This window comes from Haplochromis burtoni, unplaced genomic scaffold, assembly GCF_018398535.1.
Source record: "Haplochromis burtoni strain Fernald_Lab_line unplaced genomic scaffold, NCSU_Asbu1 Contig_7, whole genome shotgun sequence".
NCBI lineage: Eukaryota > Metazoa > Chordata > Actinopteri > Cichliformes > Cichlidae > Haplochromis > Haplochromis burtoni.
In genome coordinates, this window is record NW_024582368.1 from 2,904,944 (window position 1) to 2,920,315 (window position 15,372).

Below are 15,372 nucleotides of genomic sequence, written 5' to 3' on the forward strand. Positions count from 1 at the left end.
GGTTTTTTGTTGTCGTTGTTGTTTTTGCTGCTTTTGTATAAAAAGTAAAGACTCTGATCTTTTTTTGTTACACTTACCCTTCAGCCATGGTGTGACAGTTTTTGCTCTGTGCAACACAGTTTGGTCTCCTCCCCTGTTGCTTGTAACATCTCTTTGTCAGTTTCACTCCCCCCACTGCTTGCCTTTCCACAGACAGCTGGGATCAGAGTAAGCTGAGCAGTGTAATCTCAGTGTGTTCTCAGATGCATGGCTGGACATCCCACTGAATGTCAGCCTGTTGTACCAAGAAGATTTCACTTTTTCATTGTGTACAATACTCTTTACACTCTGCATTATGGGTATGATTGTGCATTTAGGATCGTGTTTGTCCACAGAGTTTTTAAAGAGCTACTTCATGCATTACCTGCAAAAATGTATCAACATTAGGAGTACTAGTAGTAATAGTTATAGTAGTAGTAGTAATAGTATATCTGTGATCTCATAAAAAAGGCATAAATGCCCTTAAATGACTTATGTCCTTTAAGACATAATCTATTTTTCAGTAGCCTGTATAATCCTGAATGTTATACAGTCTGTGCACTTGTACTTGTGGGTACAAGCAGAAAAGCTATGCACATCTAAAGACTTTTTTTTGCAGGTGCTGGACCAAAAGTGAGAAATCTTCATAGCGAGAAAAAGACAAGGTCTGCACTCTGCTGTGCTCCCAGGGTTTTATATTGATAATTGCCTTGCAGGAAGAGCTTTTTCGGGCTCTCCTTCTGATGTAAAAAAGGTACCAAACTAAAGCCCATAGAAGACTGAGGGAGTGAAAAGAAAAAAGGAAATCTTGCAAAATACACTATAATAGTTAGATGTAGGCAGGTAGTAAAGTACAAACTGAGACCTCAGGCAGGGATGGGAATTATTGCAGCTTTCAAATTTCAAAAACTGTGGATTTCCATAAAACACATGATCAGTACAGCTTTGTCTCCATCTTTTCTGCCTCTTGATTAACTTGTAATTGACACCAACATGCAAGTTTGTGAAGTCTTTAGAATTCTCGACACTATGTAACATAAACATAAACATGACCTAAAACATTAGCACATCAATACACAAGCTCTTTAATAATATACTTGGAGAACTGAGTTGAAACAAACCTAAAATTAAACATTACACGTGGTTAATTATATCTTGTAAAAGCTCATCTAATATTCTATATCTGCTACTGTCAAAATCCCCTTGGACGCTAGTAACTGTAGCTATGTTTCTGGTAGTTACTCCTCCAACCTGACATGGAGTTTTAACCCATTCCACCACGTGGCCTAACATATTCTTTATTTTCCAGTGACAGTGAAGTCGTCCCAGCCAGTTTGCAGCCAAACAGGGCCACCCTGTTTCATAGCATGAAATGCTGGAATGCAGCATTTTCTTTTCTCCAAACACAACGCGTGTCATTTAAACCAAAAACTTCTATTTTGGTTTCATGCCTACACAAGGCATTATTCTAACAGCCTTTTGGCTTTCTCCATATGATGTACAAACTGCAGACCGACAGGGAGCATTGTTTTTGCATTGTAGCCCTGCCATGCACACCTTTGTTGTTTAGGGTTCTCCTGATGGTGGGCTGACAAACATGAAAATTAGCCAATGTAAGAAAGACCCTGAGACCTTTTCCAACCTTGTGAACATTAGCAATTCTTTTCCTCCTCATGAATATCATCCATCTTATTATTCACTGGCTCAGATGTGTGGGTTTGTTGCCTAAATAAAAGCAAGAGGGTGCCCACTGATACCTGGTTCTCATTCCATTGACTGAACACATGGTTCTGACTTCATCTTGAAAATAACTGGCAGTCTGAGAGGCTCACATACATTTTTCCTTAATATTGGATATTTCTCTTTATTGAAAAATGGCTTAGTGTTATATTTTAGTCCCATTTCTTAATTGGATTATCTTCATCTACTACTAAAACGAGAAAGGAATGGAAAAAGAAATATAGTTTAAATGTTTCTCAAACTTTCTTGGACCACAACAGATTCCCCCAGAGGCCCATGATTCTTTGGAATATTGCTGGTGTGAAACATTATTTCAGAAAGTTCATTGCCGCTTGCGCTCCCTCGGGATAATATTTAAAAGTAATAACAAATTTATGACACTACTGACCTTCTGCTGATAGACTCTTTCCAGAAACAGTAACATAATATAATACTAAAAAAAGAGTTACACCAACTAACTGGCAGACATTTTTATGTAAGTAGATGAATTTTCCAATATCAGACATGTTTGCTTTATTTGTGCAGTGTAATTTTAGGAGTATGTAAATGTTACAGAGTAGATAGTAGTAGTGGTAGTAATAGTATTTACTATTTAGGACTCAGAGGTTGCCAAAAAAAGTGACACTCACTCCCTCCTAGACTGAAAGCAAATGAGGGGAAAAAAAGAAAGAAATGCCTCAAGCTCTCAAGGCTACTTTATAAGTCCATATTTGGTAATATGACAGGTTTTTAATATTGACCTAGGCTCCATATATTTTCCCTTTGCTGTCTCATGGCAGCTTGGAAACAAACATCTCTAAGTGACAGTTTTTCCCCGGTGTCCATAAAACCTTTAGCATGCATAAATGATGCTCAGATAAAGTATATTCGGCCAAATTTTGTCCAGCGAGGATATCTCACTCTGTTGATTTATGCAGTCCTTCCATTGGGACCTTGCACCCCCCCTTAGCTCCAACCCTCTCCTGTGCGAACCGCTGCAGAAAAAAAGAGATTGCTCCTATTTATCAGTGTCACTTTCCCAAGACAAGTACTGTGAAAATTGATGCCTGCCTGTAAGCTCAGTCGCCAATCAGAACATATGCCTCAGAGGTTGATGGGTGAATTCTGTTGTTGCTTTTCGATAAAATGCTTTGACAAGATTCATATATTAAAATCTCTATGCATTGGATGATTGTGAGAATCATCTATTATCTTTTTGGTTTGGTTTTGATTTTAGAACCGTTACCCCTAAATCATTCAAACAGGAAACAGTCATTACTAAAATGTAATGCACTTCAGAATTTTGACTTAAGGATCAATATGATGTTAATACCTAACTGATGTTAGGTATTGCTCATAGTGATGAATTACCACCTGCCTCTGCAGCTCCCCACTGCTTTATGGAGCTTTATAGTGCGTTCCAGGTCACTGTTTCGCTGTCTGGCTACAGATTTAGTGGTTTGATTCAATCTAACTACTCTCGCAGGATCATTTTGACCAATGCAGGCAGCTGTTGAGCAAAAAACATCACTGTATACAGCACCAAATGGCAGACGGAGTGTTAGCCACAAGCTGGTAAACGTAGTGTAACCTATTGCTTAGCAGCTGAAGAGCCAGATATTTCCATCAGTGAGCATTTTTTTGTTTTGTTTTGTTTTTTTGTTTTATTTTTTCAAAAAGAAAGTTGTGACTGGGATTGGCCAGAAGTGCTGCACCAAATCAACAGTAATTTTTTTATCTGTAGCTGCTGGATGTGTGAATAAGCAAGCCTTTTCTAATAAGTTTTACATGTCAGCTTACAGGTAATAATGTGATGTAAAAGCTCATAAATGTAGTTGCAGGTGTTTTACAGAAATCATTCAAAAACTGTTAAGAATACTCAGATTTGGCAGCAACCCTCGCCATCTCTTTAGCCTTTTACAGTGGATAACAATGGGTAAAGCTGTGGCAGCTTGAAACAAACCACATGAGGGGGAGATAACTTACGAGCCTCCAGCTGCACCTCTTTTCTCTCTTGTCAGCTACTTTAGAGAACACCTGCTTGGAATAAAATTATAAACAAATCCCCCAGTAGATCAACATAAATGAAGAGCTCCACTCTTATACCATTTGTTTCCTTTTCTTTTTTGGTGTGTTCCCTGAATTATTAATAGACTCTACCAATAGCAGTAAAATGGCTATCTATGAATGCTGTCCAAACATATTTTAATAACTTACTGAACAAAGGGAATAAAAAGATCTGTTTGTGTTTTGATTTGTCACAGGGCTGCAGAATAGCTGAGGAATAACAGTAAAACAAATGCCCCCTCAGCCCGCTTTTTAGGTTAAATCGGCGCTTATAGAACTAAATTATTGGAGGGTGTCCTATTCGCTCTGGTCTTGGTAGCATGCTGGTCATTGATTAAATGAACTACCTGCCTGTTTTATTTGTAAATGGGAAAATTATAAATTTGCTCCACTTGGATCTGACCCAATCTGTAGCTGAGAGAGTTGTGATTGATTCTGTGCGATTCACAGGTGACAAGTTTTCCCCTGGTTCCAGTACAGTGCTACACTTCTGATGCAGACAGCAAAAGATTTGAAAGAGAGAACAGATTTGAGAGTTATCACAGTTAACCCCTTAGCAGTCGGACGTACCGCCCACGGTACGTCCGACTGCTAACCCTTATAGGCAAAATTTGTAGGACTGCTAAGGGGTTAATCGGAAACAGATTGCATGCAAGTGCCAACTTGATGCTTAGGTGCAAGCTGATAGCGGGGTGACTCTGTGTTATTGCCATCTGTCCTTGTTTTAAGTCTGTTTGAAGATGGCAACTTGACTGCGAGTGGTCTCAGACCTGCTTCCTGTCTTTGAAGAATAGATTGCAAGTTGATCTCACATGGTCACAATAACTTTCCCTAGTGTGACTCTAGCCTAATACCACTTTCATACAGGTCTAGAGACCTAGATTGGCAGCCTCTCCCAACCTGCAATCCAACCAACAAGTAAACTTCAAATTTTCCTTCACTAGTTGGTTTCTGTCATGGAATGCACAATCACCATTTTTTTTTGAAAGACTTGATTAATATATTCTCTTTTTGATGACCTTTAACTTTTAATATTTCTGAGATTATTTGGTGTTTTGTATTACAGGCCACCGATAAGGACACTGGGAATTACAGTGCCATGGCATACCGCCTCATCATCCCACCCACCCCAGAGGGCCAGGACAGTTTTGTCATTGAGACCTACACTGGTATCGTCAAGTCGGCCATCATGTTTCGGAACATGCGCAGATCCTACTTCAAGTTCGAGGTTATTGCTACTGATGACTATGGAAAAGGTCTTAGCAACAGCGCTGAAGTGGTGGTAAGTATCCATATGATGCTTTCCATGTGATGCAGGGATGTAGAGATAAATATAGGATTCCCTGCTAATCTTTGACTTGCATGCCGCTGGCATGGCAGAGGCTTATTGATTGTGGGTTTTTTTGGCTTCCACAGCATCATATTTATGCAACGAAGGCATCAACTGTCCACAATTCATTTATACAGGAAAGCCTAGGTGAATGGCTGTGCCAGTGCATTGAGTAGTCACAAGGAAGTGCAGCACTGCCTTTAGCAAACTGTTGTGGAATTTCTTTGTTTTGGTTTTTTTTTTTTTGGTTTTTTCTTTTCAGAATTGTTGTAATCTTAGATGTTGGTTTTGTGAGCTCAAATGTTTAACATTTTGAGAAAGATCCATGTAGGCTGTGGGCAGGATTTCAATTTAAAAAAAACTACTTTTGTCTGTGTATCATATGTAGCATATTAAACTACAACAAGCAAAAAAAACTGTAAAAATCAGGACGAATTGGCTTATTACCATATTTACCATATCTCAGGCTTGTTAATTGAACACTTTAGAATTTATTTGTTGAATCTGTTTAAAAACCACAGTGTAAAAAGTTGCAGTTTGTTTTCCACAGTGGGTTATGTGCCAAACTGAAAATGCATGAGATTTGCAGGTTCATTAGAGGAAGTATGATCTCTATTTTTAGGAGCAAGACCCATAAGAGCTACACAGATTTTAAACTAAAGTCCTGGGACTATATCAAAGTACAATACTGGAGTATGCCTTGAGTGTGTACTTTGTTTCATATCATGGTCCAAATTAGACATTTAAGTAGGATTTTAGCATAATAAGGTTTTCATTTATCTGCCTGTTCTGTTTCTCATCTCTTTTGCATCACTGTATGAATCTCAGCATTGTTAATTACTTCACTGCATTAGAGGGTCTTCATTAAGACTACTTAAAGAGGTTGTATCAGATTAATAAGCGAGTCACATCTGTCATGTAGTATTTGAAGAAAGGGAAATCTTTCTAAAGCAAAAAGCACGAGTGCTGTGTTTTGCATGAGAACATTGATATTTTTTGAAAGGTGAAGAAAGATGACTGAACCATGAAAAGATTTGTGGGGGATTTAGAGCACTGACAAGTAGTGCTAAGAGCATATTAAGGAAAGTTGAGGTCAAATGAGTTATCAGTATTACAAGCGAGGGATCAAGTCCCACAAAACTCGAAAATACTTGATACAGTATCGGACTGAGCCTAATGCCAAACCACCGAGGGAGGCACACAAAAGGAAGAAAAATCATGGGCCTCCATCATCTCCTGACATCAGCCCAATTGAGAACCCATGAAGAATACATAAAAGAAATTCTGGTAAATATGTGTTGCTGTAAGAGGCTGTAATGTCATCCTCAAATAAAAAGATGCAGAAACATATTCAGTAAAAGAGTTTCTTTTGTGATATTAAAAAAAAAAAAGTTTTATAGATAATTCTTTTCAGATGTGTTTTTTTTTCTGGTTTGATATCAGTGTGACCTGTTATTTGAGTTATTTGGAATATTATACTTCTGTGTTGTTAATGTCCATGTCAGTATATAAATGTGTATAACCTGAAACGGTTTCTAAAAAAAAGATCTTGCGTTAAGAAACAACCTCAGAAATGATGTTAATACGTGAGAGCAAGTTTGATTTGTTTCGTGCAAAGCTTCTCTTCATAATTCCTTGTGGTTTATGATCTTACATGATGATCCCTGCCTTTTGTTTTGTTTTGCTTTGTTTTTATTTCTGTTGAGTATTAAATGTTTTGGTTCCAGTCTATTGAATTATTCACAGGACGTACAACACACCCCGATATGTGGCCTCTGCCACTAGCTGATGATCCAATTAAAGTCTTTCTTTTATCCATGAGTATTAGCTCTGCAAACATTATGCACTTCTCCCTGCGTGCGCGTTCATCTAAATATATGTCTGTGTCTTTTTCTGAGTGCATGTCTGTTTCCCACTCATTTACGCATGCACCCGCTGTGTTTGGGCTCAGCTTTGCCCCCAGTTCAATGCTTATCTTTCCTGACTGTGGCCAAGCTTATTTTTTACTGCAGTGAAATATGTCTAGCTAACAAGCCTCTAACGAGACAGAAGGAGGGTGTGAGACATTGGCTGTATATGAGAGGCCAGTGAGTGCTTAACTATGGTGCTTGTTAATTTTCAAGGGGAAACCTAATTTCACAGGAGCCACATGGGATATTTGGCTTCAGAGCACAGAGGCCGTTGCCTATGCACTTAACTCTGGCACTGGAATTAGGTGCTCTTAAGTTTGCCACATGGCACAGATACAAGCTGGCGACTAGTGGGTCCACCTAAAGAAGCATTTCAATGATTTAACATATGGTAGGATGTGTCGATAACTGGCTTACATGGTGTATTTTTAAACTTTATCTTTCTTTTCTGTCTTTCCCGCTATCTCACACTTTCTCCCAGGTTTCTGTGGTCAACGCATTGGACATGCAGGTTGTTGTGTCCACTGTCCCACCCACTTTAGTGGAAGAGAAGAGGGAAGAGCTCATTAGGTAGGACACAGCTCACATTTCATTAAACATAAGTTAAAAAAAACAAATTTTAATGAAAAGAAGCGGTATGTATTACTAACACAGTTTTTTCCCCATGCAAGATCATGTGTAAGATGAAGTATTCCTTTCATCAAATGTCCTTTGCAATATTTTTTCTTTTAATCTCAGCTATGCAACCTATTATTTTCTCATCTGAAATTATTTTCTTTAAAAGATTTCCCAGCTAAAACTGGCACAGAAAAGAAAATTCAGCTTGAGTTTTGTCTATTGCGACATAAGGCTCAAGGCCGAACTTTAATTTCCATTAAAAATGTAAGGACTAGAGTGATGCATATGAGTCAGCTGGTTGAACAATTAATAAAAGCAAATATGCATTAGTAAAGATGGATATTTCATAAAAACCTGTGTAGGGTTTTTTTTGGGCAGCTTTTTTGTGTAAAGTAAACATTGACTGATCAATTAAGATCATGGATGGGCCAATTAGACAGATGAGTCTGTCCTCTAGAGTCGGTTCTCCCAGTTTAGATTAATTAATGATAGAGATTCATGAAGCATCTTTTTACCGCTCTTAGGGCACAGTGTTTAGCTTAATTAGTCAATCTGAAAGGCAAATGGGTGTTAATAGCTGTTTTTTAAGAGCTTACTGTGTCTTTCTCACAGAAGTGACACAGCTCTTTAGGCTGAAAAACAGAGACATTAGTTGTGTTACGCTCTTTACAGTGATGCCATTTGAGATTTTGCACAGCGCTGATGATGATCCAGGGCCATTTTACCTGAGTGCTCAAACTGTTTATCCACCTTGGCAAAGGCAGACGGCAAGGCTTTCCTTTATTGGCTGTAATTTGAGGTGTGGATTTTTCCCTTCCTGAAAAGGATTATCAGAGCCTTGCTTTGCCAGAGCCCAATGTGGAGAGACAAACTGCTGCCCAATGGGATAATCACTGCCAGATTGGAGTACTTAATCTTGGTGGCTGTCATATTGCTTTTGGGCATTAGAAATAGTTTGAACCTGGATTTTACCTTCTGTAGTTCATCTTTCTCAGTTTTTTTCTTTAAGTGTATAAAATGTTTGTGTATGTATTTGCACATATAGTATTTATACAATGTAAAGTATAGGATACAAAGTTTCATCTGTGTGTATCTCAGTATTCTGGAGCGCCACGTCCAGGACCAGATTCCAGGTGCCAAGGTGATTGTAGAGGCTATCGGGCCACGTCGCCATGGTGATGGCTTTGAGTTAGAAGACTACTCTAAGTCGGACCTGATGGTATATGCCATTGACCCACTCACGAACAGGGCCATTTCACGTCAGGAGCTTTTCAAGTGAGTGGGTGAATTGTGTTACAAGAAGTCCAGTCCACCATTTGGTTTAAATTGATGTCCTAATGTCCCGCTGTGCTGCATGTTTTCCCTGCTGCCTCTTTTTACCCTCTGTTCAAGCAGTGAGTCAGCAAATATGTCTTTTTCAGACTCCCTTTAGCTTCCTCCTCTACAGCATCTCCACTTCACTGCCTCTATTTTCTTTAAAAGACTTTGATTATGCTGCTGGTGCACTGCAACTGAAATATGTCATAGGAAAGTGGAAGATACAAGGGAGAAAAGAAGCAATGAGGTCATGGAGGGACAAAGTGAGACTGGAGCAGGGAATATTTCAATCAGTCCATCCACCCATCATTGCAGTACCTCAAAGACTGTTCTGAGGGCTGGGAGATATGCCAGCAATACATTTTTATTCCTTTTATTTCCGGACATAAAGCTGAAGAGAGTGCCCACAGTCTGCCAGAGAGTGTGCTTAAACACCAAAGAGGCGCATAGCACCACAGAGGAAATAAGTACAAGATACTTTGTCATCCTATCAGAGGAAAGAAGACCTTGGCCTTCTTTCCTGGCACCTCAGGAAAGTGTTTCACTCACTGTTTTGATGTTTCCCATCCCTTCTGTTGAACTGATCAGCAACAGATCTTAATAAACTTGACCAGCATATGAGAGCATGCCCATTCTGAGTTCCGGCTTCCATTCTTGATTAAATTGCATCCGTGTACTTTATGCTTAGCAGCCTGGAACTGTCCTCTGCAAAAACAGAGTTCAATAATTTGTAAGTTATTTAAACACAATATATAATTGAAAATAGTACTTTCATGCAATCCAGACTGCCCTAAATTCTGAAAGGGAAATTGTGGCTATGGACGCCCAGACTATTGGGCAATAGAAATATATTAAGCAAGAATGGGAAAACTTAATTGGTTTGCTCTGGTCACAAATTCTTAAAAGGAGAATTGATGTAACACAGCGGCAAACACGATCCTGCACCGACTTTTAAAAGGCTGTCTATGGCATTAAATTCGAAATAATCATGCATTAAAAAAAAGTAACAGTTTTAAACATTTAACATGATGTTTTGGCACTATATTTAATTTAAAAAGTGGTATTCATTGTTTGCAAAGTATGATTTTATATTTTGCAAAGCATTTCTGCATTTCTTTAAGCAGCGTGGTAGTAAATTAATCTACAAACACCTTTATGCCCTCCACTGTCAGGAGAAGCACCACATCATTTCACGTAATGTGGCACATCCAATAAAATCTGATTTTTAAATTTTTTTTTTACCTAAATTATTTGACATCTTCGTACTTCTAGCTTTTAAGACTTACAAGCTAATTTTAAAAGAGGTCTGCTACATCCTTGCTTTAATAAGATCTACTTCCTTAGATACAGATACTGTCAGAAAAAGTAATTTAGATTAGGGGAGATGGGCTTTTTATGCATGCAGCGCATGTCTGACAATGTTGTGGGGTAATTGTATGTCATATAGCCAGATCACAGGAGGAGAGGGAGAAATACAACATTGTAAGTGGATCAGTGCATTATGTCGTATTCCACCTATTCCCACTTGTCACAGTCTAGAGTACAGATTGCCACAGATTCCAATTAATAACCTACATGTCTACTCACATACAGAAAAACAAAAGTGATGGTGGTTACATATGTATGTACGCTTGTCCTTTTGAAATGGTTTGTTTTGCATAGTAACATTGCATCCTCTCTAAATTAATTGCTTTGTATGCATGTATGTTTTTTTGAAAATATTGACGCATATACTGCCATTGGTTTATGCAGAAAAACAAGTGTAAATTGACACTTGTAGAAAAGTGTAAGTATTATAATTGCTTTTCATTTGCACTTAATGCTAATTATTATGATCAGTATGATTCATGTCTGGTGTTCAGTATTTACTCTCTCTATTTACACATTCTTTAGAAAATAGGTTCCTTTAGCTGTAAACTACCTACAGTGAGTAATTAGAGCTGTCCTCTGTAAGCAGGAGACTGCTGTGGCAAAACATAATGTGTAAAAGAGTATAAACTTGTTACAAAGCCTGTTAAGAAGTAAAACAGCTGCAGATTTAGATGATTCATCATCATGCTTCATGTTGAGGAACTCTAATATATTGCCTTTTGACACATTTTTAATAATATTTAATAAAAAACATTTATTATGTTCTCTTGACATTAACATTGATTACAAAGTAAGTGTCTTTTTTGTATGTGGAATACAGATTTCTTGATGGGAACGTGCTGGAAATCAATAAGGAGTTTCAGCCATACCTGGGTGAAGGTGGCCGCATTCTTGAGATTCGCTCCCCAGATATTGTAGCCAGTGTGAAAAAGGCTGCCCAGGCTGTCGGCTACACAGAGGGTGCCCTCCTGGCCCTGGCGATCATCATTATCCTTTGCTGCATCCCTGCCATTCTCATCGTCATGGTCACCTACAAACAGTCAGTATTACTATAATAATCACTAGGCTTTAACTGGATGTCAGCGAATAAATTTTAATTTACCAGGTCATCGTCTTAGGAGATATTGCATGTCACTCTGGGTTTTATTGAAAGGTTTGCTCTGCACAGACGAATCAGATAGTTATTGTAGGAATGTAGCTTAATGTTAATATCGTGTTTCCTGTGGCTTGTAAGAGCAAAGCCAGCGAAACCGCAAACAGCATCACTGAAAAGTGTATTTAAGATAAAATAAGAGCACTTCTTGCGTTAGTTTTAGCTTTTTGTGTGTGCGTCTCTCTATCTCTCTCTCACTTCCAACTCTCTTCCTCGGTATCTCTCGCTCTCATCAGACATGCTGACTGCGCACTCTGCTGGGCTAATCTCCCTGCTCATGCTGTGTGAAAGCAGATTAATTAACACTCATTTGTGACAAACATCTACAGCCAATTGTGACCGTCACAGTGCGTCTTCATGCTACTTAATCATCTCTGCCCGACACACACAACAGACAGTGCCCTCTCTCCCTTAGACGCGCGCAGTGCAATCCTCAAAAAAATATGACGCTTTTTGCTTTGAAGCATCATTCAGACTGGTGTGATAATTGAACTCTCATTTGGCAAGAGCCAGGTTCTTATCTAAATGTTGGTATGCTGCAAGTGTACCGTAAACGGTAATATTTGAGAAATATTTATTCATGGCAGATGGGTAGAGCGGTTGTACTTATTCAAATGCACAGATCAGACACACAGCAGAAAACTATTGATGGTGACAGTAGACCTAACACACAAACTGTCGTAGCAGATGGTGCTTTGTTGGTGGCGACATTACTCTGGTAAAGTTAATTTTCTCAGTTGTGTTTGTCAACATAATTCATTGTTGTCTAAATTTGAATATATGATGAATATATTATTTAAGACATCAATTTGCACATTCACGTCGAGCACCTGAATGTAGTTGTGAATACGTAACGGCAATTTGAAGTATAAAAATGTTACTTACTTTGCGTTTAGATAAATACCTCAAAGCATCGAAATTGTGAGGTTGCACTCGTGCCAAATTATGTAATTATAGTTATGTAATTTCATGTCTTTTTTTGTCCCCCATCTCTCTCTCTTCTTGCTTCATCTCCTTTGCTCTGCATCAAAAACGCTGTGATCAGGTTCAAAGAGTAAGTAATTTCTCATGTTTTACAAGTGGCTGCTCATTGCTCGATGTGTGTGTCTGTGTGGGTGTGACACTACTTTCTTTCATCTTTATTATTAGTTATTTAAAGTCGAGTTGAATATTGTGAAAATGTGATGAACAGAATGCTTGCCAGCTAATGCCAACCTTTTGAGGTGTCTCTAGCATTAAGGGCACAGAGCAAGGCTGATTCATCTTCTAGGTCACATACTGAATGTGCATTTTTGGCTGAAAAGTTTCTCTTAATGTGGAAAATTTGATTAGATTCAAAAGAAAAATTATAGTTACACTTGTCACTCTGCTGGATACAGTTGAGTTGGCACATTCATCATGTCTTTTGCTACACATACAGTATACTGCATTTGCATAATTTTTAGTCTGTATTTCAAAAGAAATAAGCTTGAATAATCTAGCACATAGCTGAAAACCATGAAAATGCTTTTCAAATCTTACTTGCACAACTGCAGCAGCATTGACTGTTTCCTTGCAAGCCAAAAGAAGCTGATTATTATATTATTACTCTGCAATTGACAAAACAAATCAGCCTAAAATGCAGTGTGAGACAAGTGCTATTTGTTTTGATACATTTTAATAAAATTGTTTGACTAACATTAGTGAATAAATTAAATAAAAAAGAATACCACAGCTAATTGCTGCAAAATGGTTTTGGAGGGTTTTTTTTATATAATTTAAAAGCTTGATGTTGCTAAAACTGAATTTTGCATCTAGAATATCTCTTCGTGTTCCTCTTTCTGGGGTGAGAATGACTTCTCAAGACACATGGGTAATTCATAGTAGAGACTTGATGCATAAGTCATGTGTCTGGTTTATTCTTAACCACATTAACACTTTGTGCAGGCGACAAGCAGAGTGTGCCAAAACTGCCAGGATTCAGATGGCTTTACCACCGGGAGGGAAAGCAGCTCCGGCAGCTGCTCCCACTGCTAACCTCTATGAAGAGTTGGGCGACAGCAGCATGTGAGTCAAGCTTGTCCTCTAAGTATTTTCCCATCCCACGCATTTCTTCTAGTCCCCATGATCAGATGCTGCTGCATCTGGCCTCGCAGGTCTCTCCCTGTGAGTGTTTTATTCAAGCTCAGAAAAAAATATTACCCCTCTATCAATCCTCTTTTCTGAAATGGCCACTGGCTGCTCTGGATGTTGACCTCAGGAGTCTCCACACTGCTTGAGACACATTAATAGTTGCATCAAAGGATCTCTCTGCTTGTTGTCTCTGTAACTATGATCCACTTTTGATGTCTGCAAACTGCACCGTATGGTGCAGCACAGCAGGTGACTAGATTTTAGCTTATCTATGTGTTTCTAGTTGAGTGCCTATGCATTTTAGCAAGAACCTCTCTTAAGGTAAGAGTGTGTTTAGGTTAATAAAAAAGCACATGGTTTCCTAGAAATAGAAACAAATACAGAATAATGTCCAAGTTCAAGGATTGTCACGAGTTACCTTTAAAAATGTAACCTGCGGTAGCCTACATTAAGTGCTTCCCTAACTTTGGTCCAAAGTGTTTTGCCATCAGCACAATCGAATTTCAGCTTTAATATTAAATCCTGCCCTAAATGTGTGATGAAATGTTAATGTTTGCAGATTAAATGAGACTACATTTAAACTGCTGAGGTAATGGGCTTAGCAATTTTGATTTTCAGCTCGTTCAAGGAATACTGCTTCTAATGTCACTTTTGCATTTTAAAAAAAAATGTAAACCTAACATTAAGCTACGAAGAGCGTCCACAATATGCCCACCGCAGTTTTTAAATGTAGGCAGAAACATTTGATTCTGTAGCATAAGTAGAATTTTTATGGGCATTATTGTATTGTAGCTAAGAATTGTGTACACGGAGCTTATTTCCCAGTTTTCACCAGGAAGAAGAAGAGTTTCTCTTAAAAACAATCGTATTGTTAAAATTATACATTTCCATCTGTGAAAAACAAAAGCTCTCAAAGTTATACTGTATGCACGCAGCATGGTGTCAAATGTAGACAGAAGTTAATCAGTCTGGTATTTGAGTTTAAAATGCAGAAACCTGCCGTACCCTCGTGTCGACACTTCATCCATGTTTTCATTTTCCATTAACACCTCTGATATTTCTCCTTTAGTCTTCTTACCATCTGTCTGTGTTTATATCTTCTCATTCATTTTCAATTCCCTTGTCTCTCTGGATTCAGACTGCAGTAAGTAATGCCAAAACATGACAGAGGTCAATAAATATGAACAATATTGTGTGTAAATTTTGCAAGAAAAATGTCCTTGTTGCCCTGCCTGCTTAGTTGTTTTTTTTTAAACATATGCACATAATTAATATACTTAAATTCTGGAATTTAAGTGGCATAGATTGTTTGGCAATTGATCTTGATGAAGGGTGGAAAGACCTAGTGGGTTTTCATGCACGTACTTCATTCTTGTGAGAAAAAAGAGAAGGCTTAGTTTGGTTAGAGGTAGTGCATTTCATAAGATATCGCCGTAGATGTCTCCTCTCTTGCGTCCCATTAGACTGTTGTGTTCTTTTGTACTGTGCTGCTCTTAGTTTCACTGCTCTCTACATCTCTCTGTGCTGTGACCGATGGCACTAATGCATCCTGCATAGGTTCATGATGGCTACTGAGCTCATATATTTCAGTGTAATAATTTCACAATTTCAATATTTGATTTGTAATTTCTTTAAGTTTGCAAAGTTTATTCAAATCATTGTTATTTTGATTTCTTAAGAACGCAGATGCGCTTTAGTTACTTTATACTGTGCAGATATTTAATCATCCAAAACCCAAAACAAATTTCTGAGTCACA

General features: G+C 38.2%; 1 protein-coding gene across 8 annotated transcripts in view; it reads left to right on the forward strand.

Annotated features, from left to right (window-relative positions):
* The window catches only part of LOC102291985 (protocadherin-15), a 209,037-nt gene that overhangs the window by 178,687 nt on the left and 14,978 nt on the right, over nucleotides 1-15,372 (forward strand). For 7 of the 8 annotated variants that reach the window (XM_005914101.3, XM_042225131.1, XM_042225128.1 and 4 more), the window contains 6 exons: nucleotides 4,871-5,086; nucleotides 7,526-7,614; nucleotides 8,761-8,937; nucleotides 11,171-11,389; nucleotides 12,549-12,557; nucleotides 13,430-13,549. In XM_005914101.3, the coding sequence (XP_005914163.1) occupies nucleotides 4,871-5,086; nucleotides 7,526-7,614; nucleotides 8,761-8,937; nucleotides 11,171-11,389; nucleotides 12,549-12,557; nucleotides 13,430-13,549 (830 nt within the window). Of the gene's footprint in view, nucleotides 1-4,870; nucleotides 5,087-7,525; nucleotides 7,615-8,760; nucleotides 8,938-11,170; nucleotides 11,390-12,548; nucleotides 12,558-13,429; nucleotides 13,550-14,753; nucleotides 14,760-15,372 lie in introns of all 8 variants that reach the window. The other variant, XM_042225136.1, reaches the window with a different exon arrangement.